Source organism: Camelus dromedarius, chromosome 24, assembly GCF_036321535.1.
Source record: "Camelus dromedarius isolate mCamDro1 chromosome 24, mCamDro1.pat, whole genome shotgun sequence".
Taxonomy (NCBI): domain Eukaryota; kingdom Metazoa; phylum Chordata; class Mammalia; order Artiodactyla; family Camelidae; genus Camelus; species Camelus dromedarius.
Genome location: NC_087459.1, coordinates 1,337,976 through 1,362,928, shown reverse-complemented (window position 1 = coordinate 1,362,928; position 24,953 = coordinate 1,337,976). Strand labels below are relative to the sequence as shown.

General features: G+C 44.5%; 1 protein-coding gene across 4 annotated transcripts in view; it reads left to right on the top strand.

Moving 5' to 3' along the window:
- Nucleotides 1–24,953, top strand: part of SNX29 (sorting nexin 29) — a 591,891-nt gene that overhangs the window by 140,817 nt on the left and 426,121 nt on the right. For all 4 annotated transcript variants that reach the window (XM_064478172.1, XM_010980034.3, XM_031433266.2 and 1 more), the window contains 2 exons: nt 2,284–2,408; nt 22,138–22,318. In XM_064478172.1, the coding sequence (XP_064334242.1) occupies nt 2,284–2,408; nt 22,138–22,318 (306 nt within the window). The remainder of the gene's footprint in view (nt 1–2,283; nt 2,409–22,137; nt 22,319–24,953) is intronic.

Here is a 24,953-nt window from a genome sequence, read left to right as displayed (position 1 = left end):
ACCGGATTTGTGCTGTTCATCTGCATTCCATTCCTCTTAGGGGCCAGGTGTTATAGAGTTGGCGGGGTAGTTACTGACTTGTTTTTTGGAGCCAAGCAAACTGTTTATTGAGTTAATCATTGTTTTTGCAGATGATTCGTTTTAAGGTGCAGGCTGTGGTTTATCATGGAGAACTTTAAACACAGCCCAAGGTTTTTAGTCCCCCTGTCCCCCCACCTTGAGACAGGGCTCTGGTCAGGCTTCATTTTGCTTTGCCTCTGTTTTGGTTCCTGTGGGATTTAGATACTTTTGGCAGGTGTCCCAGCTTCTGGGAAGCCCTCAGATGTGTGCCTTGCTTGGATATGCAGAGAGATTAGCATATGTACATGTAATATTTAAGAGTGACATCTGCCCATCAAAAAGGGTTGTTTCAATGTGGAGGAGTATTCTGGGACCCCGGGTTCAAGGTTAATAACCCTTTTACCTACCCACTGAAAAGCATTTATGGAGCACATGCTATGTACCAGGTGCTGAGTGAGCTAGGTGCAGGGGAGCCAGGAAGTCAAGGTAGGAGCTGGAAACCAAATAGTTTAGTTGAGGACGAGTGTTAGGTTTGGGATGCCAGGTAGGGTTCCTTCCTGTGTAGGGCTAACTTGGGTCAATGGGAGTAGCAGCCTGGAATGCTGGGATAGATGAGTGATGTCTGTCATGGGCACAGGCTAGAGAGTAAATGTAGGGGTGCTGTGTATTTGCTGATGCTGTGTTAGGGTTTTCTGGTGTAGGCAGAAGACTTGAGTAAAGGTGGTGTATGGGAGGGGGTGGGCTTTTGTCTTAGAATAAAGCATGTTTGTCTTGATATTACGGGGTGTAGTGGAAACTGACCATCTTGGATCAGCGTGTGTCTGGGTAGGGCCGGAGGACAGACGTGCTGCTACTTATGTACTTACTATGAGCTGTCTCTCAAATGTCTTTAAGCCTCAGTTTCTTGGCATGTAAAATGGAGATAATACCTGCCTCCACATATCATAATGTTGATGGGAGGAGCTAATGAAATCATGGATATGAAAATGTTTTACCACCTACAGAGTGATAAACACTAGGAGTATTATTACTATAGGTGTGGGGGTGGGTGGAGCAGGAAATGCCTGTAGTTAGGCAAGGATGAGCCAGATGGTGGTGGCCTCAGGGTCTTTGCACTGGGCCCCTCTGCCCAGCCTGCTGCTTCTTGTCATATCCAAGTCATAACTCTAAGGTTACCTCCAGTCAAGCCACAGACTCTAAGCCTGTTCCTGTCTTGGCTCCACCTACCACCTCATCCTGTTTTTATTTTCTTCAAAGTTCTCATCAACAGGAATGGTCTGGTTACCTTACTTGTGTATCTCCCCCTGATAAAACTGCGGAAACGTGGTGAGGCAGAGACCTCCTCTGTCTCACTCCCATCTTCATAGTCTCAGAGCCTAGAACAATGCCCGGCACCTAGGAAAAGTTCAGGGTTCTTAACATTTGCTGCATGAGTGAATGGAAGGGTCTTTGAAGTCCACAGATCCAGTTGGGCTGGGGGCCAAGGAGCCTTGGAAGGATTGCTAAGAACAGAGTGTATTTGCTGTGACCTCATCTCTTTGTGAACATGATCCTAAATCTCCCGTTTCTTTGGTTAGTGAGAAATAAATTCAATTAAATGCACAGTAATTGTAACTTAATTGAAAATTCCATCAGCTTTGGATCTGACTTCACAGTGTAATCTCTTATAACAAAATAAAGAACAAGAATCAGAATTCATATTATTTTTTTAGGGTATGTAACAGGCCATGAAATTACACAGTGTTTCCAATTTGGCAGGCTGGTGAATTCAATCTCTTAAAAGATAATCTTATATCATAAACGACATGATGAGAATTAGAGTTGAAGCTTGGGAATTGGATACAATTAACACCCAGCCCCTCCTCACATGGAACTGATTTGTTTTTAAATTGGCTTTTTTTTTTTTTTTTTGCTCCCCTGCTGGCTGGCACCAATTCGTTTCCCCTTGTTTCTTGTAAATTGTTACTGTGCTTTCACCAGTCTGATGCATGTGGCTTGACTGTGTGGGGCTTCCCTCAGTTACGTGAAATGAACATAAATGGGGGGAGCTGTGTGGAGTCAACTACATGTCAGTTACCTGCCTGTAACTCCAGGTGTCTAGTGTGTACCTGCACACTGAGGTTCACACCTGGCAAGTCACGTGCTCCCTGGAGATGCTGGGGCCACAATGGTTGTCTCTCTCCCTTTGTAGGGTGGATTGATGAATCACTGGTTCTCTCGCAGGGTAACCTGTTTGTGTGCCCAGTTTGAGGCTGTCCTGCAGCATGGCTTGAAGAGGAGTCGAGGATTAGCCCTAACAGCGGCCGCCATCAAACAGGCAGCGGGCTTCGCCAGCAAAACTGAAACAGGTACTGCTCGGCCTGGTGCACAAAAGGATGTTCTTTGCTCTTGCTCTTTTTTAAAATTTTCATTTTATTTTTTTAATAGTGGGCAAGGGAGTCATTGTGTGGGACTGGTGGGGGTGGGTGGCACGTGATGGTGCCGAAATCCACGTGTAAGGATGTCTTAACTCGCAGTCAGTAACGATGTTGTCTGGCATCTTAATTTAAATGAGGTCACCCTTTGTGCGTAATTCTCAGAGCCACGTGTTGCAGGCTCTGTGGGATTCAGGGGCCTGCAGCCAAGGTACCTATTTAACCAACGTGGTGGCAATTGCTGAGAAATTAACTGTCTGTTCTAATTTTACGCAGAGGGATAGCACAGCATTTCATAGTTAATTCTGTCTTAACAGCAGTGACAGCAACAGAGACAACGCAGGTCTCTGAGCTTATAATTCTACCATCCATTTTAGAGTTGTCCTATGTCCTGTGCTCCTGTGTCTCTGAATGACAGGAAAAATGCTAATAATAATAACTCTTAGCACTCATGGGTACTTAGTGCAAGCCTGGCACTTTGTTAGTCTTTTGTATAAATGAACTTGCTCAGTTCTCACAACAGTCGTATGGGTGGTTGGGACCGTCATCTTCTCCACTGTGGTTTGTTCAAAGCGATTTGCTTTGGATTTGAACTTCGCAATGTATCATGTCATATAAAAGACGTCCTATGTCCTTCTCCCCCCACGTTTGTTTTATTTATTTATTTATTTATTTATTTATTTATTTATTTATTTATTTATTTATTTATTTATTTATTTATTTTGTTGTGTTACACTGCTTTTTTAAAATATATGTATTTTACTGAAGTATAATCTGTTTACAATGTTGTGTCAACCCCCACATTTTAAAGAGTGGATTCTTTCAGTCCCTGTTTGTGGCTGCTGCCCTGAGTTCCCAAATCTTTCTCATTTCCTGTGATAATCAGTGTCACTGCTGAGTAAAATGTGTCATCTTTTGCTGGTTCACCTCCTTTCACAATGAAAAATAAGCACTCGCCAGGTTTGGTGGAGGCGCCCATGGAGATTCTCTGGTGACTGAAGCAAATCCTTTGCCTTTCCGTTTCACTCTGGTTGGCATGTCTCCCCTTTTCTCTCAGCCCTTCAGCAGATCTTTGATTCCTGTTTATCTCACCGGTTGTTCATTTTCAGAAATGAATGTGGTTCCTCTTGGGGCCAGGGGAGAGTTGCGAGAGGGATTCCTGTCACCACTGATCTTTCTTCTGTGTTCCCTTCTTTAAAAGTCAGGGATATAGGGGCCGGTTCAGAAGAAGAGCCAGTGCGAGGGGCTTCAGTCCTCATAGAAACCGCAGCTAGCTGCCTTGGCCACCTCAGATGTTAGCCTCAGCTGTCTTGGTGGCATCTTCTGTCCAGGATGCTTCCCTGAGTCTCTGTATGTGGGGATGGCTTCGGGCTGGTTGATGAGCTGTTTGAGGACATGGCCTTTCACAGAGTCTTCCTTGCTTGCTGGGCCCTCATGTTTCTTCTTGTTTCCTTCTTACCTGTCTGTGGGGGAGCCCCACAAGGCTCTGGGCCTGCTTCCCTCTGGGTGAGGGCAGCTCCTGCACATGGCAGAAGCAACCCTAGCTTTGGAGTCAGACTCTGGGGTAAGTCTGCTATGACCCTGGGAAAGGTCCCCTCTTCATTGTTTTCACCTGTACAGGTGGAACGTCCTACCTACCTGGGGAGGGGAGGGGTTGTCAGGATTCAGTGAGAACCTCATGTGAAGCACCTGCTTCAGTTCATAGACCTTAATCAATGTTTAACCAGTTACTCTTTGCTCCTAAACACCCTCTACACTTTTAACCCTTTCTCCTTCTCACCCCCTTGCAAGGCTCTGCCCTTCTGACCATGAAGAATGGCTCTTTCTATTCTCATTTAGACAAGAATTCTTGTGTTTTTGTTACTTGACCCTGATAGTCGTAGAAGCGCCCACATGTTTGCAAGGCATCGCCAACATTCACGATTTTGCTGTTTCTCTGCATCTTAGCACTTGCAATCCCGAAGAGACTGACGAACAAGCAGTCTCTGGCTTTGTTTCTGCTAAGGAGGGTGTGCTGAGCAGCCTCCCAGCCAATTAGAAGCAAAGGAAAGACCAAACTAGCTTAGCCCTTGAGTGGCTGCCAAGGGCTTCTGTCATCATTGTTGGCAGTGTTAATTAACCATCCACAGGGTGCAGGATAGTCCTTGGCTGGTTAAAGCCTCTTTCCTGCTATTGAATGTTTGATTAAAAACCTCATGAGAGAGGGAGGCAGGTGTTTTTTTTGACTGTTAGTAGTTGGGAAAGATCAGATCAATGACTTCTTATGGTTGTTCTTAAAGCCATTGGAATGACCTTGCCAGGCAGAATGAAGCAAAAGAAATCTGTAGAGGAGGATTGTATGGGAATGAGTGTCGCTCTGCTCCCTTGTCACTGCTGGCTGCTGGGATGGGCCCTTTGTGTAACTTAGTGATTGGATGACAGGGTTGAAATCCCCTCACAGTGACTTGTCACGTGTGTGCTCTTGGGGACATCTCCTGTCTGAGCTTGTTTCCTCATGTGTAAAATGAGAGTGATAACTGGACTTGTCACTCGGGGTTGTGATGAGGGCTTGAGGCCTTGGTGCTGGGCTTCCAGAGCTGGTGCTTGATTATAACATGCCAGTAACTTTCCAGGATAGGTGATGGTGTTCTTACCTTTCAGATGAGGACACTGAGGCTCAAATGAGTTAATAAGTTGCAATAAACAAACAAACAAACAACCCAATACAAAAATGGTCAGAAGACCTGAACAAGCAGTTCTCCAATGAAGAAATACAAATGGCCAATAGGCACGTGAAAAAAAGCTTGATATCTCTAATTATCAGAGAAATGCAACCAAAACTACAATTCAGTATCACCTCACACCAGTCAGAATGGCCATCATTCAAAAGTCCACAAACCATAATGCTGGAGAGGCTGTGGAGAAAAGGGAACCCTCCTACACGGCTGGTGGGAATGCAGTTTGGTGCAGCTGTTATAGACAACAGTATGGAGATTCCTCAAAAAACTAAAAATAGACTTACCATATGATCCAGCCATCCCACTCTTGGGTATATATACAGAGGGAATGCTAATTTGAAAAGATACATACACCCCAGTGTTCATAGCAGCACTGTATACAATAACTAAGATATGGAAAAAGCTAAATGTCCATCGACAGGTGATTGCATAAAGAAGTTGTGGTATATTTACACAATGGAATACTACTCAGCCAGAAAAAAGAATAAAATAATTCCATTTGCAGTAATATGGGTGGACCTAGAGATCATCATTCTAAGTGAAGTAAGCCAGAAAGAGAAAGAAAAATACCATATGATATCACTCATATGTGGAATCTAAAAGAAAGAAAAAAAGGACACTAATGAACTCATCTACAGAACAGAAACAAACTCGCAGACATAGTAAACAGTCTTATGGTTACCAGGGGAAAGGGGGTAGGAAGGGATAAATTTGGGAGTTTGAGATTTGCAAATGTTAGCCACTATATATAAAAATAAATACCCCCCTAATTTCTTCTGTATAGCACAGGGAACTATATTCAATATCTTTAATAGCTTTTAATGAAAAAGAATATGAAAATGAATGTATGTATGTATATGCATGACTGTGACATTGTGCTGTACAACAGAAATTGACACATTGTAACTGACTGCACTTCAATTAAAATTAATTAAAAAATAAAATAAAAACTACTTTCCTCATTAAAAAAATGATAAGCATTTAGTTTGGAGGAAAAAAATAAAAATACTCAGCATTCAGCGGAGTGCTTACCACATAGTAGGCACTCAGTAAATGTCTGTTGAATGAACAAAAAATAAGTTAGTAAGTTGCCGAAGTTCCCACAGCTGGTAAGTGGCAGAGCTGAGGATTCCAACCCAGGTCAGACGAATGTCAAATTCCTGGCTCTTCCCCGCTCCCGCTGTCCTCTGGCAGCAGGCCCGATGCCCATCACTGCTCCTCTGTAGACCACTCTGGCTCAGTGACCTGAACTGAAAGTGACAGGAGAGGATGAATAATGGTGAATTAATCCACAGGGCTGTTGCATTAGCTCTGTTTCTAGATGAAGAGAGAAAAGCTAAGCTTCAGAGTAAAGACTGAACAAAATGACATTTTTTTAAACTTTTTTTTTAAAAACAACTTTATTGTGGTATAACATCTGTACAGGAAACTACACATATTTCAGATGTACGATTTGAAGAGTTTTGATAGATGTATACACCTATGAAACCACCACCACAATCAAGATACCTAACATTTCCATCACTCCCCAAGAGGTGTAGATTTTGAACTCCCAATTTATCCTTCCCACCCCCTTTACCCACTGGTACCTGTAAGTCTGTTCTCTATGTCTGTGAGTCTGTTTCTGTTTTGTAAATAAGTTCATTTATGTCTTTTTTTTTTTAGATTCCACATATAGGCTGTAGCATACAGCATCTTTCTTTCTCTTTCTGGCTTACTTCACATAGAATGATGATTTCCGGGTCTATCCATGTTGCTGCAAATGGCATTATTTTATTCTTTTTTCTGACTGAGAAGTATTCCATTGTATATATAGACCACAATTTCTTTATCCAGTCATCTGTTGATGGACATTTACGTTGTTTCCATGTCTTGGCTATTGTATATAGTGCTGCTGTGAACATTGGGGTGCATGTACCTTTCTGAATTATAACAAAATGACATTGTTGAAAATTACAATACAGTAGAAAATCCTGAGAGTCTGCCTGGGCATGACTGAGTTTGGTTGTCTGGGGTTAGGGTGCATGTAGGACTGAGTTTGGAAACTGGTGCCCTTGTTACAGTGTATTTAAATAAAATGTTTTTTAAGTTACCAACACTTAAAAATTATGAGATTTTATGTTGAAATACAGATTTCTAGGTTTTCTTAAACTTAAGGATCTGTGAGTCTGGGCCCACATTTACTGTTGACTTTGGAGCCCGATACCCCTGCCCTCTGTAGATGGGGCACAGGTGCTCTAGTTCACCCCCGTCTCCACCGCTCCCTGTGGCCCCTGACACCGGAGGTGGTATGTTGGCTGCCATTTATTGTTGCACTGTTGTCATTGTTTCCACTGTTCTTACCTGAAATTCAGCAGTTTTTGAGCATAAACACCTCTAAAATTGTAAACCTTTGAGGCCAGTTTCTAGAGTTCTGAAACAGTTGTTTTTGTCCATTTTGTCCAGTTTTGTAGTTGCTTTTTGGGGGAGATGATTTGTTAACCTTCTCACTTGGCTGTAGCCAGAAGTCTCTTATTTTTTGATTTTGTCTTACTTTTGACTACATTCTTATCTTTGCCCAGATTTGGTATTTTCGACTGAACGCCAGATGTTGTATATGAAGAACTGCAGCGATAATTTGAAGTTTGGGATGATGTTACCTGTCTTCAGAGAGGATTTGGTGTTGCTTCTCAGGCAGTTAGGGTAGAGGGAGAGCAGTTTAATCCAGTCAAGGACTGACCCCGTACACACTTGGGCTTTAATGTTTGTCAGGACTGGTGTATTCCATTTCTTTTTTTTAAGTTTATTTCTTTTTCTTTTTTCGCTCCTTGTTTTGGAATGGCGGGGAGGGTGATTAGGTTTATTTATTCATTTGTTTGTTTATTTAATGGAGGCACTGGGGATTGAACCCAGGACCTGGTGCATGCTAAGCACGTGCTCTACCGCTGAGCTATACCCTTCCCCCCAGGACTGGTGTATTTCTGCTTTGGCCTTATTCCTAGGATGCAGAGCTGCCATAATAAATTTCCACACCATAGAAATTTACTCTTTCACAGTTCTGGAGGCCAGGGGTCCAAAATCTAGGTGTCAGCAGGGTTGGTTCCTCCTGGAGGCCCTGTGGGGTTTGTGTTCCTAGCTTCTGGTGGCTGTCAGCAGTCCTTGCTGTTTTTGGCTTGTGGCTTTATCAGTCCAGCCTCAGCCTCTGTCTTCACATGGCCTTCTTTCCTCTAAGTCCATGTCTGTCCTCTCCTTAGAAGAACATCAGTCCTGTTAGAGTCCTATTAGAGTCAGGGCCCACCCTGCTCTAATTACATCTGGAAAGAGCCTTTCCCCAAATAAAGTCACATTCTGGGTTCCATGTGGACATGAATTTTGGGGGCACACTATTCAGTCCAGTATACAGCTGAACCCCTGAGGTGTTTACCAGTGCCCTTCCTCTTTGATAGGCCCTGAACTCTACTTTTTTTTTTTTTTTTTGAAGACCCTGTCCAAATTCTGAAAGCTCCGCTTAACTTATCATCAGAGAAGCTCTATACTTGGAAAAAGCTTCAAGGGCAAAATTGGGCTCTACATGCAGACTCACATCTGTGGACGTCCCTTCTCTTCGGGATCTGAGCTCCTCTGGCCTTTCCTGCTGTTACAGAGCTCCTAGGCCTTCAGTTTTGTTTTAATTTAAAAAAAAGAAAAGAAAAATCTGGCTTTCTCCCTTGCTACTGTTTTTCTGGGGCTTCTGATTCAAGCTAACTTTCTGTAGCTGACAGTGTGGACCCTTGAAGTGATGCTTTAGCATGTGCCTTTCCCAGTGGCCAGACATGCCCCCTTTGTGCATGACCATCTTCAGTTACTTGCCTACAAATCAGATACCAGGTTTTCCTTCTGAGATAAACTGTAGCCTGGGAAAGGGAACTTGCACATAGTTTTCCTTCAGTTTTGTGATGATTTCAATCAGTGCCCACATACATCTCTCCCATTCCCTAGTTTGCTGTTAGGTGTTTGCTTATTTTTGGTTTTAGCTGAGTATTCAGGTTTCTTTTGTTGACTTGGGGAGTTTTTACCCAGTCTTACCTGACCTATGAGGCGTTGGTAAGGTAGACATCGTTCTGAGCAGTTACGCCGCCAGCTCAGCTGCGTCTTGGAAATAGCAGGAAGCTGGGGCAGCCACTGTTAAGAAGTTCCTCTCAGGGGTCAGAGCTCCTTTGCCAGGGTGGATTCCTCAAGTTGGGACTGCATAACTAAAGCAGTTGCAGTTTTGTTTATTTCTTTTTGCAGGTTTTTTCCCCCCAAATGATTTGTAGTTGTGTGTGCAACACTTTGCTGTGATATGTGTGCTCTACAATAAAAACCAAATCTAATATATATATTAAAAAAAAGGAAGCAGTGCCCATACCAAACTGTGATCCCTTTGAAGAGATCACCCAGATAGTTGGGTTACTCAGAACCCAGAGAAGCTTAGAAGAAGGTCACCCAGTGTGTCTCCTTTAGGATTCAGCCTTCTGTGCCCGGGAGAGCCATTTTCTCTGACTTTGACAAGTGACTGGATCTATCTACACAGACAGTTGATTTGGTGGTGGTGAGATGGGGGCCTGCGTTTTCAGAGTCTGGTCCTGCAGTTTGTTTAAACTTTCCATTCCAGTTATGCAAGTTAGTGTGAATAATTACAGCAGACACTGGTTATTCCCTGCCCAGCAGTTCTGTCCCATTTTTCTTGCAAATAAAACTCTGATTTTGTTCTGATACTGTGTGGCCACGAGCTTCTGGCCTGAGGCTAGCTGTAGGAGGAGTGAATCTGGATCACATCAGGCCAGCCATAGTAATTTCCAGCCTGCTAATGGTTGGTTTAGGAATAGACATGAGATGCAATCCTGACCAAGGGGAAGGATGGAGAGGTCTGTTGAGGGGCTTCTGAGAAATCGTCTTGCTGTTTAAACAGACACGAGAAGGCTTATTTTATGGTCTTGGGTTGTTGTGTGAGACTGTGATGTTTGGAGTTGTGGCAGTGATTTTGTGACCATGAGGAGGGGGCGAGATGAAAGCCTGTTCACTCAAGATGGCAGCTCAGAAAGATGGAAAGTACCTGGATCCGTGATGATGTAGCCGAGCTACTGAATTAACCAACACTAAAGCTCTCCTACCTCAGGACTTAATGTTACGTGAGAGAATTAATTCCCCACTGTTTCAAGCCATTTTGAGTTGGATCTCTTTTTACTTGCATCCAAAATCGTCCTAACCTAAACAATTGAGAAAAGCAAGTCAACTTCAAAAAAAAAAAAAAAAAAAAGTCAGAGGCTTGTGCTCCAGAAACGGGAGGAAAGATGTGTGATTAGCACATTAATCTTGAAATGACACCTGGATGTTTTCTGCTCTTTCTGATGAACCACAAGCCTGGCTTTCTTAGTGTTTCCTAGTGACTCATATCGAGCCGCTTCTGTGACCCGGGAGACTTGTTAGACCCTTCTTGCTCGTTATTCTGTTTTATTGCTGAAAGGATTATGCATAGTGAATGACAGTGTCCCCATTTTACAGATGAATAAAATTAGGCTCAAATATATGAAATAATTTTCTTACTGTTCCAGAGCTAAAAAGTTGGCAGAGCTGCAATTTCTGCTCAGGCTTACATGGTTGTGATTCTGAAGCTCCTACTTTTATTTGTAAATGGCATATTGTTTCCAGAAAGAGGGCTCTCTGAAAGATCATGATCCTCCCAGTTTGAATTCATGAGTGAATTAAGCAGAAAGTATTGAGTAAGTTATGATCGCTCATTGCAGAGGTCAGCAAACTGTTGTCCCACCACCTGTTTTTGTAAATAAAGTTTTATTGGAACATAGCCACAAACATCCATCTATTTACTGTCTAAGGCTGCTTTGAGGCAGAGTTGTGACTGAGACCAACTGGCTTATAAAGTCTTAAGTATTTACTATCTGGCCCTTTGCAGAAAGTTTGCTGACCCCTGTCTTAGAGAACAAAGATCAGAGGATATCACCGTATCCTATCATCACGCTGTATTCAGTTGTCTGTTGTCTGTGTGCCCTACTAGTGGGTGAGCTCTGGGAATGCTTTACTTCCTCCTGATGTTCCAGCATTGTGTCTGGAAGTATAAGAGTTTTTCAGTAAAATATGTTTGATAAGTACATTTTGGTTGGAAGGAAGGGCATTATTCAATATGCATAGTAATATATTTCATGATTCCGGAGGTATCGTAAGCCCAGATCACTCCAGAGTGCTACCTTTTTCTGGATCATAGCCTGCGCCTTCTCACTGTGTCCTCACATGCTGGAAGAAGCAGGGATCTCTCTGGAGCCTCCTTTCTAAGGGCACTAATCCCATTCATGAGGGCTTCACCCTCATGACCTGAGGGTCCACCCAAAGGCTGATCTCCTAACACCATCATCTTTAGCGGGTTAGGATTTCAACAGATGCATTTTGAGGGGACACATTCAGATGATAGGAGCGGCATTTCAATGGCATAATCTTGGAATTTGTTCTTGTTAATCACTAATACATCATCATCAGGTTATGTGTTGGCAGTCTGTTACAAGCCGACAGGCAGGATTCAGAACATACCAGGGACACATTTGTTATTGTTGAGGTGCCTGTCTTGTAAGAGTTAAGTTTACTTTTCCTTATCTGTTCAGCAGCCTTAGGCACCTCTGACTTGGAAACATTGTCTTGCCTTCTCTTCTGTAATGCCACAACCTCCTGGCATACTTTCTATTTTTTTGCAGATCCTTCCTGGCATATCATTCACTTCTATGCCCTCAAATATTAAATATTATTTATCCACAGATTCTGTTGTTGACTCTTGTTTCTACACATACTGTCTGGATTCGTAGGTGAAAATTGCTATCTGAGTGTTGATTCCTTTAAGTTATACCTCCTGCAGATCACTCTCTGTCTTTCTCTTGAGTGTCTCTGTTCGGATGTACCATGGACTCATCAAAGTGTCGAAGACTGAATCCTCATCCCCAGCCCCCCACCCCATGTCTGCTCCTGTGTCTCGTGCTTAGGGCCCTTTGCCCAGGTCCCCTGGACAGCCCGTGGGCTTCCTCCCAGCCTCCTCCTCCCCTGACAACTGCTCAAACTTGTTTTTTTCTCCTTCTCTTTTAGAAATTGTCATAAAGTATACATAACACAAAATGACATTTTAACCATTTTTAAGTGTACAGTTCAAAGGCATTAAGTACATTCACACTATACAACCATTACCACCATCCATCACCAGAACCTTTTCATCTTCCCAAATTGAAGCCTTGCCCCCATTAAACAGAAACTCTCCATTTTCCCCTCCCACTAGCCCCTGGCAACCACCATTCTACTATATGCCCCTATGAATATGACTACTTTATGTACTTCATGTAAGAATCATACAATATTTGTCCTTTTGTGTTTGGTTTATTTCATTTAGCATGGTGTCTTCAAGGTTCATGCATGTGTAGCATGTGTCAGAATTTCCTTCCTTTTTAAGGTTGGATAATATTCCATTGTATGGATGGACCACACTTTACCCACTCCTCTGTCAATGAACACCTGGGTTGCTTCCACTTACTAGCTATTGTTAAAAGTGTGGCCATGAACATGGGTGTACAAATAACTGTTCAAGTCCCTGCTTTCAGTTCTTTGGGGTATATACTCAGAAGTGGAGTTGCTGGACCATATGGTAATTCTGTGTTTATTTTTTTGAAGAACCACCATACTGTTTTCTGTACTGGCCACTCCATTTTAAATTCCCATCAGCAATGCACAAGAATTCCAAATTCTAATTTCGCCACATCCTCACCAACACTTGTTGTTTTTTGTGTTTTTGATTATAGCCATTCAAATGGGTCTGAAGTGGTATCTCATTGTGGTTTTGATCTCATCTCTCTTAAAGTTTCAGATTTTTCTCAAGAAGTTGTTCATGAGCTCCCCACTCACTGGTTCAGCTAGATTATGCCCCTCCTGCAGTGCTGGGTCCTCCTCTCATCAGATCTCCGTATGGCACCGCCTGTTTTCTTGACTCTCTCTCTCGATAGTCAGGGATTGGGTCCATCCTTGCTCATATTTGTAGCTCCAGTGCATCGTGAGGAGCCTGGCCACCAGAGGACTACATTCAGAATAACGACGCGAGGACCCAGACTTCAGGACATGCAGCTCATTCTCCTGGGAAGCCAGACCCCACCCCCTTCCATCTGTACATTATCACAGTTGAAAGCAGGTGGTATTAATATACCCCCAGCTGTAAAATTAGAGAAACCGACTTCCTTGATCCTCAGTGGGGATTTTTTTAAATGGTTGAGTACGTTTAACTCAAATCAGAGTTTGTATTTTCTTTTCATCGGGTCACCTTGGGTAACAATTTCATTTCTGTAGAAAGCTCATTGTGGAGGAAGCTGCATGTGCCAGGAGAACCCCAGGCCCATCCTTTTGATGGTGAGGGGAAGTCCACTCCCCCACCCTCCGGTCCCTGTCGTGTTTTCAGTTCCCTCTTTGTGTTTCTCTGTTGAATTTCTCTATTGTTCACAAACTTGCAAATCAGCTAGTTCTGGTGGAGGAGATGTTATAAGGGTGTCTGCCGAAGAGGCAGAAAAAATGTCCAGGGGTGGTGATAAAAATGTTTAACAGCTGGTAGGGAAGTGCTTGCTTCAGGGAGGGAGCCAGGAGCCAGAGTGCCACCCCCATGGGCTGGGTGTTAACCTGTGCGTTGCTAGATTTGAGCCATGTCCACAGGGCCATGTCCACAGGCCTGGTGGTAGAGGAGGGGTCTTTGACAGTTGGGGTGGCTAAGAGTTTGGGCAAGTTTGGCCATTTACTAAGGAGCACGAAACTGTCCCAGCATATTGGGATCTGGTAGAGCTGGACTGATGCCTGTTGGCCAGAGGTGACCTCTGGCTGTTTCAGAGGTGTTTAATCTTGGTGTCCTGTAAATTAAGACTCAGATCTGGCCTCTGAGTTGTCAGTTTTGAGTTATTATCTAGCCTGTTGCTTCCATGGGTCCTTTGCTTTGCTTCTGTCGGCATGAAAAATGGCTGTTCAGCAGAGGATGGAGTACACCGACCCCTAAATGGAAACAAGACACGATTTTAGGGGTGCTAGAGGAGGTTCCCACTTGGTAATAAAGGAGGTATTGTAGACGCTTGTATCATGTGGGTGAAGGCCAGGTGTGCTCAGAACTCAGACTTCAGATGCTCACAGGGACCAGACAGCTGACAGAAATGAGTGAATCAGGCCAGTGAAGGGTGCCAGGGAGTAGTGTCAAAGAGGAGTCCCCTGGCCACTGCAGAGTAGGCTGGGATATGTAGTCCGTCTCAGGGTTCAGGTAGAAAAGAGGATGAGTGTGGAAGAGCAGCTCATGGTCTGCCGTGGTGGAGATTTTATTCTTCTCTATAGAGTGTTCAGAGACCCCTCTTTATGGGCACATTTGAATAGAGACCTAAGGAAGTGAGGGAAATGGCTGTACTGTTACTGGGGGAAGGAATCCCAGGCAGTTCAAGTTCAAGAGCGTGTGCTGGTCAGTTGCTGGTTTGCTCTCAGATTGACCCCCTGCCCTTCCCCTGCAGACTCTATTTCCCAGGTTCCTTTGCCCATTGTTTCAGCGGGAGGTGGTGGTAAGTTTAGAAGGTGAGAGGAAGAGGGAAGCTGGATTGTTTCTTCCTCTCAGCCCCGCTCTAGGGAGCATCTCTAGCAGTGGCTGTGCTTCCTCCGTGGTCCATGGAGGTGTCCCATGACCAGTGACTGCCGGTCAGGCCTTCTCTTGTCCTCCCCTTTCCTCTGAGTGCCCCTGCCACAGTCCAGCTGTTGCCTGCAGCCCTGATAGCACCACCTCTGCCTTCTGTTCCTCTGGCTCTAGGGATGGGCTGGCTTTCTGACATCAGTTACTTCTGGGAGGCCTCGTTACCTCCTGTTTGGCTTTTGATCTCTTCCAAACTCTTTGTAACAGATGTTCTGTATGAAATTCCTTCAGTGGACCACCCGGTGTGGTTTCTGCTTTCATGGCTGGGTAGGCGCTGAGGTGGATGGAGCAGGCATGGCTTGTTGGGGGAATGGCCAGGTGACCGGTGAGGCTGTCGCAGGGTGAGTGACAAGGAGGTGGAACAGGGTGAAGCAGAGAGGTAGCGGGGAGCTTGGTCACGTACAGGCAGTAAGTGGCAGTTTATCCTCCTTTCCTCGCTTTATTTTTGTGATCTCCATTCACCCTGACCAGGATAATTGGTGCTTGTTCTATAGAGTCAGTACTTTAAATTTAAATCTACAGAAGTCTTCAAAAGCAGTCCAGTATCTCATATTATTGTGCATTTATTCATTCTTTAAAAATATGTCAAGTTCTGAATTACATACTTTAAAATGGTGAATTTTATATTAAGTGAATTTTACTACAATTAAAACTGAAAGTGGCTAAGTTACTTCTAATTGGTAAGTTGAAGTTTTTTTCTAATGGAAAGGGAGTTTAAAAAATAACTAAAAGGGGATTTAACAGCAGAGTTAATGTCAGTTATAGAAAAATAGTGACAATTTCATCTCTAGTCCAAAAAAAAAGTTATCAATCAATGTAAAATGGTGCAGCCACTGTGGAAAATAGTTTGATGGTTCCCCAAAAAGTTAAACACAGAATTACCAAATGATCCAGCAATTCCACTTTCAGATGCATACCTAAAAAAATTGAAAGCAGGAACTCATACTTGTACATAAGTGTTCATAGCAGCGCTGTTCACAAGAGCCAAAAGGTGGAAACAACCCAAATGTCCATCGACAGTTGGAATAGATAACAAAGTATAGTCTATACTATACATAATGGAATATTATTCAGCCATAAAAAGAAACGAAGCACTGATACATACTATAACATGGATGAACCTTAAAAATATGCTTAAGCGAAAGTAGCTAGATACAAAAGGCCACATATTGTATGATTCCACTTAAATGCAGTCTCTAGAATAGTCAAATTCATAGAGACAGAAAGTAGGTAGAATAGAAGTTACCAGGGATAGGGGCGTAGGAGGGGAGTATGGGGGAGTTAGTGTTTAATGGCTATGAAGTTTCTGTTTGGGATGATGAAAAAGTTCTGGAAATGGATAGTGGTGATGGTTTCACAGCATTGTGAAGGTACTTCCTGTCACTGAATTATACGTGTAAAAATGGTTAAAGTGGTATATTTTATTATGTATATTCTGCCCCGGTTTAAAAAAGCAAAAAGACAGTCCCAAGTTTACATACTTCGTGTAAGTCTTTATTCCGTATTCTTGTTCAAAGCACAGTCCTTGTGTTCTAGTTCCAGGAGGCAGTCTTGTGGCTGGTTGGGAAATGGCCGGGTGAGAAAGCTGCAGCCCCTTATTGGAAACTCTGCTTTGCCAACCCACTTGTGTCTCATAGTCGGGCTCGTCCGGATTGGGGTGTGACTGGGATTCGGGAGTCCCTGTGCTCACCCAGGTCTCAGCCTGGAATATGGAAGCACTCGGTTTGTCTTTTGTTCCTAGAATGGTCGATATCATGAGTGGCTGATTCTGTTAGTTTCCTACCTGAGATCCCTTCCCCTTTTCCTCCTTGGCCTAATAGAACCCTGATTTTGCTTGGGGCTGCAGGATGTCCTCTAGGTCATGGATCATGGATCTCACCAGTCGTGACATACTCTCCACTCCCTGGTGGTTTTCTGGGATTACTTATCCTTGCCTGAAGAAAGGGGTGATAGAGCTGGCTTTATCTTACCCTCTTTCTTCTGCTCCAGTTGTGGATGTGATGTGCAAAGTGGTGACAGTCTCTGAGACAGTGAGGTGCAGATCAAGAGGTTGGAGATTCTGCCCATGACAGAGCTTTTGAATCAGCTGTCTAATTCCAGACTGAATATGTGAGAAGAATAAGCCTTTGTTTACAAGGAGCCTAGCTCCTGATCATTGGGTTTTCTGTTTCTTGTTGAGCAATGCTTTGGTTTATTTTATTTTAGTTTTTTTTTTAGGGGGAGGTAATTAGGTTTATTTTTATTTAATTATTATTATTTTAAAAAATGGAGACACTGGGGATTGAACCCTGGACCTCATGCATGCTAAGCATGTACTCTACCACTTGAGCTGTACCCTCCCCCACGTTTGTTTATTTTTGAGGGATGCCTTCGGCCCTTCAGTGTGTGCAGGCATCGCTCAGTGCCTGCCGTGGTGTCAGTCTCCCACAGTGACTGTCAGATGGTTGAAGAACATGCCCTAGCTCACTGCATTCGGCTTCTTCTGGCTGTAAGTGACAGCCAACCACTTAGACAGACTGAGGCAGAAAAGGGCACTTACTGACTCAAGAAACTAAGAAAACTGGGGGTTGAGCTGGGTCAAGAGTCTCAGCATCTCCCATGTCTGTCCCTTTGTCCCTCTCAGCCCTGCTTCTCTTTGGGTTGGCATCTTTCCAAGGTGGGCCACTCTTCCTGACGGGGGGAAAATGGCCCTATGTAGCTCCAGATTTACGCTAGTGTTAGAGCTCCTACTTCTGGAATGGTGGTTGGCAGACTTCTTCCTTAAGGGATCAGGTAGTAAGCACTTCAGGCTTTGTGGGCCACAGGTCTCTGTCGCAACTTCCCAGCTCTGCCTTTGTGGCAGGAAAGCAGCCAGGTCTTTACAAGATGACTTGTAAAAAAAACCAAAGGACATGATTGTGTTCCAATAAAACTTTACTTACAAAAACAGGGGTGGTGGTGCTGATTTTGGCCCTTGGCCATTGTTTGCTGACTTCGATTCTGGAAGGAGACAAGACCTCTCTTCTAGTGGTTCAGGTAGAAGTTGTGGGGAGGGCCCAGTGGTCCAGGCCTGGGGCTAGGATGAGGCCAATGAAGCACTCACTTCAGCCACAGAATTTAAGAGAGCACCAAAAAACTCAGCAGTCAAGAGAAATAATATTTTCATGCAATATTTTTAAAAGTCAAAATTAATACAGAAAAAAATCCATCATGTACAAAATATCAAACCGGGCCAGGATGAGAGTGGGCTGAGTGAGGCGAGTTGAGACACATGCCCTGCTGTGGCCAGGGGGTTGCCCAGCCTGGGTGACCCGCCCGCCCCGTGGGAGGGAGAGGTTGGTAGCGCTAAAGGCAGCAAATGGAACATGGTTCTTTTAGAAAAAGAGGGTGTTGCTCCCAGAAGAAAGGGCAGGAATGCCGTTTGCCTGCCTTGGTGCCTTGGCACCAAGCACTTCATATGTATGCTTTATTTTCTCATTTTTTTCCCTCTTAGCAAACCTTAAAGACAAGTACTGTTATCCTTATTTTACTGAGGAGGAAAATGAAGGGCAAAAGAAGTTGCCCCAGGGTCACACAACGCCTGAACTAGAATTTGAGCCAGGGTTTGTGCCCTCCAAAGTATGCATTCTTGAATTCTTGGCATCGATTAAAGTTGAGGCCTGTTAGAAACCTTGCCAAAGTCCTGTGCTATCATTTATCCTCTGCCAACAAGTGCCCCCAGGTAGCTCACCTCTAGGCGCCCTTCCTGGCTCTGGTTCTGGTTGGCAGATGGCTTTCAAGAGTCTGGAGACCCAGAAGCCATCTCCCACTTTTGGAATCAGCCCCGAGTTTAAAGCTGTAAGAGATCAGTATATATTCCCAAATTAAATTACAGCCACTCCAAGTGTTAAGTGGCAGGTGAGCTTCTCTTTAAATAGACCACGTTAATTCTGGCAGTGGAAGCGGGGCCCTACTGGGATAATGATGATTATCGTCAGCATCACTCTGGCAAGCTTTGGAAGGATTCTGTAGCAGTAAGCAATTCGCGGAATTGAAAGGTGAAAACATGCCTTAAAGTGTTTCATGTGTATTCAAGGTCAGGGGGAGGTGACTGCAATTTTCAGGAAAGACAGGATGCAGGTGAGAGTCACTTGATTGGAATCGTGATGGATTTATAGATGGTTGTCTGGTGTGTTACAAAACAAGTTATCGGCTGTCTGGCTGGCCGGCCCAGAGTAATACTCTCACCAGATTCCCTGTCCTGGTTTCTGAGAGAGGCTTCAAGTAGAAGCAAGGCTGTTATGTACTCGTGAGGCTTGGGCTGATCCTAATGGGTTTCAGAAGGGTGTGAGTTTGGTTTTTAGGGCTTGAGACAGAAGGTATTCTGAGTGAACTACGCTGCTGGTGGTTTTTTTTTTTTTAAACATTTTTTTTGTTGAGTTATAGTCATTTTACAATGTTGTGTCAAATTCCAGTGTAGAGCACAATTTTTCAGTTATACATGAACATATATATATTCACTGTCACATTTTTTTTCGCTGTGAGCTACCATAAGATCTTGTATATATTTCCCTGTGCTATACAGTATAATCTTGTTTATCTGTTCTACATTTTGAATCCCAGTCTATCCCTTCCCACCCCCTGCCTTCTTGGCAACCACAAGTTTGTATTCTATGTCTATGAGTCTGTTTCTGTTTTGTATTTGTTTTTTTTTTTTTAGATTCCATATATGAGCGATGTCATATGGTATTTTTCTTTCTCTTTCTGGCTTACTTCACTTAGAATGACATTCTCCAGGAACATCCATGTTGCTGCAAATGGCATTATATTGTCAGTTTTTATGGCTGAATAGTATTCCATTGTATAAATATACATCTTCTTTATCCAGTCATCTGTTGATGGACATTTAGGCTGTTTCCATGTCTTGGCTATTGTGAATAGTGCTGCTATGAACATTGGGGTGCAGGTGTCATTTTGAAGTAGAGTTCCTTCTGGATATATGCCCAGGAGCGGGGTTCCTGGGTCATATGGTAAGTTTATTCCTAGTCTTTTGAGGAATCTCCATGCTGTTTTCCACGGTGGCTGCAACAAACTGCATTCCCAACGTGCTGGTGATTTTACCAGTCGATCTGAGACATTTATTCGAAATGGTCTCAGAGGTTGGCTTGATCTACAAATGCATACATGCCCTTGTATGTCCATACACATTTAGATGCTGTTAACAGAAAAAGGAAAAGTGGGAACAGCACACATGTTCCTGTGTAAGAAGGTAATGATTAAACAAACAGTGGTTGGTCATTATGGGCTGGGCATCACACTCAGTGTTTTACCTCCCTTTTCTCCAGTTATCCCAATGACTCTGGGCGATTCTGCACTTTGGGACTTCAAGGGAGAAGAGTCTGAAGCTTTGCCTAGTTAGGGGCTTGCCCAGGGTCATTCCACTGAAGATCTCTTCACCTGTTGTCCTGCCTGCTAGGCCAGAAACTTGTTAGGGACGAGTTCTTCTGGTCTCCCTGGTGGCCCATGGCCTCCCCCAGCTCATGGCTCCCGATAGGAATGTAGTCCCTGCTCGTTGAGCTGAACTGAAATATCACAGTGAGCTTATTAACCTGGTGCCCAGTTTATGGTGATGTGTGTATTTGCATCCTTCTGCAAGGAAGGTGCAAAGATCTTAACACATTCTTAGAGGAGTCCTGAGTCTTTTTAGCTCCTGGACTGGAATCTCCATCTGGCAGCAGACACAGCATTTTCTCCCTCGGGATGTTAAGCAGTGGTGAACACGATCATTTTGAAGACGGCAGAGCCCCCCTCACTTCACAAGGCAGTGTGAACATGTGGTTTGCAGTGAGACAGCTCTGAGGTCTGTCTCTACTGCTTACTGGGGATCACTGGGCGAGTTACTTCACTTGTCCAGGCCTCAGGCCTTGTCTTTGACACGGAGGTGGTCTTGGTGGTTCTGAGGACTGAGGCTGGATGTAGTGTTCAGTGCAATGGCTGGTACGTGGCTAATGCTCAGTAAGTAGTAGTGGTTGTCACGATTGTTGCTGTTATTATTATTGGCAGCATGAAAAGTGTTGATGAGCCATTGTTAAGTAAGGAAGATTGATCACCAAATTAGGTGTACACTAGAATTACAACTATGAGAAATGTCTGTGTGCATGTGGACCAAAAAGGCAGGATGTGAGGTGGTATTACGACTTTCTGTGGATAAAACCAAACTTTCTTAGCTTTCCTTTATAGCCTAAATCTATTCCTATTCTCAGACCTATGGAACTCTCTCCTAAGGGACTAGAAATGAGGACAGTTAGTCATGTACAGGGATGTTCAAAGCAGTATGTAGGGGAAGTTGGCAGTGCATCATGTTTCCAGCAGTAGTGAAATAGTTAGATTGTGTTTAACTGGGAAGCCATCAAAAATTATGTTTTCAGAGATCTTTAAATGTGACAAGAAAATGTTCATGACCTAGATAAGAAAAGAAACAGGCCAGGGTGCAGAGTTTATATGTGTGTGTATGTATTTATATGTATGCGCATGTACACATGTACGACACACAGTATGATGGTGCAGTAGTTTCTTATGGCCGCTTGAACAAATTGCCACCAACTTTGTGGTGTAAAACAACACAAATTAATTTTTCTTACGGTTATGGAGGGCAGAAGTTCAAAGTCAGTTTCACTAGGCTGAAGTCAAGGTGGATGGCAGGGCTCATTCCTTCTGGAGGTTCCAGGGCAGAATCTGTCCCTTGCCTCTTCCAGCTTCTGGTGGCTTCTGGCAGTTTCTGGCATTCCTTGGCTATGGCTGCATCACTCCAGTGTCTGCTTTCCTGGTCACGCTGCCTTCTTCTCTGCATCAGATCTCCCTCGGCCTCCCTCTTTGAAATTTGTTTGTGATTATATCAGGCCCGTGGGGACTATCCAGGATAGCCTCTCCATTTTGGGTCCTTAAATTAGTCACATCTGCAGAGTCCCTTTTGCCGTATAAGGTGACATTCACAGGTTCCAGGGATTAGGGTATGGTTATCTTTGGGGTCATAATTCAGTGACCACAGATGCCAATTTTCTATAAAAAAAAAAATACAGGTGCAGGCATAAAGACTGGCTTGCGAATGTCGGTCGTCTCCGGATGGTGGATTGGGGGTCGTTTTTATTTTTGGTCTGCTCTTCGGTATCTTCCTTTAAAAGTGCGTAAGGAGTAACTGTGTTACAACCCTGACAAATGCCGGTGGGCGGTTACTGTGGAAGTGACGAGCGCCCCGGGCCGGTGCCGCGGCGCCGCCCGCTGTTTCCGCCCGCTGTCTCCGCAGAGCCCGTGTTCTGGTTCTACGTGAAGGAGGTCCTCAGCAAGCACGAGCTGCAGCGCTTCTACTCCCTGCGCCACATCGCGTCGGACGTGGGCCGCGGCCGCGCCTGGCTGCGCTGCGCCCTCAACGAGCACTCCCTGGAGCGCTACCTGCACACGCTCCTGGCCGACCGCGGCAGGCTCAGGTACCCGGAGGGGGCTCTGCGGGGGCGGGGGGCACATCGGCTGATCTGACCGCCAGCTTCGGGGCACCACCCGGGCTTCCCTCTTACAGCCTCGCCTTGTTCAGCTGCGCTGGGGGGCCGGTGGACCTGGGAATAAACCAGGATGCCTGTGAGGGGCTCCACGTGGCAGCTGCTCATAGCAGGCACCCCTGTAATGCTTGTTATTATTAAGGCCTCGGGTGTGGAGAGAGCTTTAGTCTTAGGACACAGCCTGAACCTTACTTAGAGGAATTTTAATCTAGATTTCTTTCGGCTTCAGAATTTCTCTTTAGATGCTGAGTGTTTAGTCCCCAGTCTCATGTTGTGTCTTTCATTGTGGGCTGGGTGCTGTATAGCTCCTTCTGTTTTTTTTGAGGTTCATCAACCCCAAACCGACTGAAAGAAACAGGGAAGTTTTAGGCTGGGGAGAGGAAGTCATTTGTTACTAAAAACAATCCCCCATTTTATTATGTTTTCTTTTTTTCTTGATCGTAAAGTTTACTCTGTCAGGTAGTATAGGCCAGGTTATGCTGCCCTAACAAGCGTCGTGTAAACCTCAGTGACTTGAGACAGCCAAATTTATTTCTTCCCCTGCTACATGTCTGTCATGGGTGAGCGGGACTGGGGGTGTTGTCTCACTGCAGGGACCCAGGCTGACAGAGGCTGTCTCTCTACATACACTTTATTGATTACCAAGGCAGGACAAGGGGCTATGGCTAATGAAGCCCTGATTCTTCAGGCTTCTGCACCGTGATGCTTCACTTCCACTCATATCTCATTGGCTGTCAAGTCACACGGCCATAGGCAAGCTCAGCAGGTTGAGAAAGGTATGGTTATCCCACGGCGATGGGGAGAAGGGACTGAATGTGCGTCAGTGATAGTACAGTGAGCCACCGTCCCGTCAAAAACATTAGACAGTGCTGCAGAACCTGCTGGGGAAACCTTAAATCACTCATACTTTACACAGACATAACTGCTATCATGATGATATGCTGACGTTTGTGATCTCTCTCTCTCTTTATCTCTCTCTCTCTCCCCCTCTCTTTCTCTCTCCCTCCTTCCCTACCCCTCTTCCCCTTCTGGCTATTATTTCCCCTCTGAGAAGGGTGGACTGGATGTGTTGTTTTGTGTCACCTGATGATACAAAGGGACAGGGATCAGTTCTGCCCTGGTCCCTTGAATAACTTCTGCATCAGTAGTGCCCAGATCCTTAGCAGTGAAATTTCGTTTAATTCAATAAGCTGGCATTTCATTAGTGCCGTGATGCAGTCCCTTGATTTCACATCTTGCCATGTGTTCCCAGGCTCAAGTCTCCTCTGTTTTTTCTGCTGTTTGTGGTCAGCTCTCTACCAGTAGTTTGTTAGGTGTTGTAGGATTGTGCATGAAGGCTCTAAAAAATTACCCTTGAAGTTCCCCTATTGATTTTGCCTGCGATTCCTTGTCCAGTTGTATGTTCAGACTCTGTGGGTCTGAAATGGGAGGGATGGGGGCCAGGACAATGGGTACTGGCTGTACCTGTTTGCTGCTTAGGACCTGAGTCGGGAGGCTGTGAATGTCTGTCTGAACATTAACCAGCTTTCATTAAGGAGAACATACTCATGTCACTTACATTAGGTTTTTTTTGTTTTTTTTTGGTGAAGCTCTTTACAGCAGGTGATTTTTTTCACAAGTGCAGTCTACCCTCCATATCCCCAGGTTCTGTATCTGTGGATTAAGCCAGCCTTGGATTGAATACTACGTTTAAGATCCGTGGTTGGTTGAAGCTGTGGATGCAGAATTTGCAGATAGGGAGGGCCAGCTACACTATGCTGTTTTATATACGCACCCATAGATTTTGGTGTCTGTGACCAGTCCTGGAACCAAACCTCCATGGATACCAAGGGACAACTGTAGTTCAGAGTTGTACTCTCAGTATCAAGGTTGAATGTAACAGTGAGCAGTTGAAATGAATCAGCTGTTAAGAATCACAGTTGAACTTACCTAAATCACTGGCCACTCTAACTCAATGTGGGAAAACCAAATTCATTTACATGCATAAAAACTGGCCTCAATTTGTAGCGAATCATAGTTATGGGAATCAGAGGGGCAGCCGCACTGCCAGCTGGAACGTATAGTCTGTGCTTCCACTGACATTTGGCCAGGTAAGCATGTTGAAGGTGAGGGGTCTCTTTTCTCTTCCTGTTAGTTGTATTCAGTTGCTTCAGCAGCTGTGTCTCCAGTCTCTTGCTGAACCACAGGTCACCCATCACTGACAGTGCTTTAGTGAAATTGAGTTTTGAGTCCATTAGTTTAGAGTTCTCGGGCCTGGTGGAGAAGTCGGGGAGGTAACGATACTTGCTTGTGATTGCTTAGCAGGGGGTCAGATAAAGAGCTGGGGAATGGGGCTGGGGGCCCTGCTTGTGAGCCCTGGCTGCACCATTCATTGCCGACTGACTGTGGACAGTGGGATGACCTGCAGGCCTCTCTGGTCCCCTTCTCCCCCTGTCGTTTAGATCTGTGAGCCTTTTTAGCTTCCTAGCCTTTTCCAGGGATAACCTGGGCTTTTGGGTCTACAGCCCACACAGATGTTACACACAAGTGCCCTGATTGATAGAGCCATGGAACGCTATAATTTTTT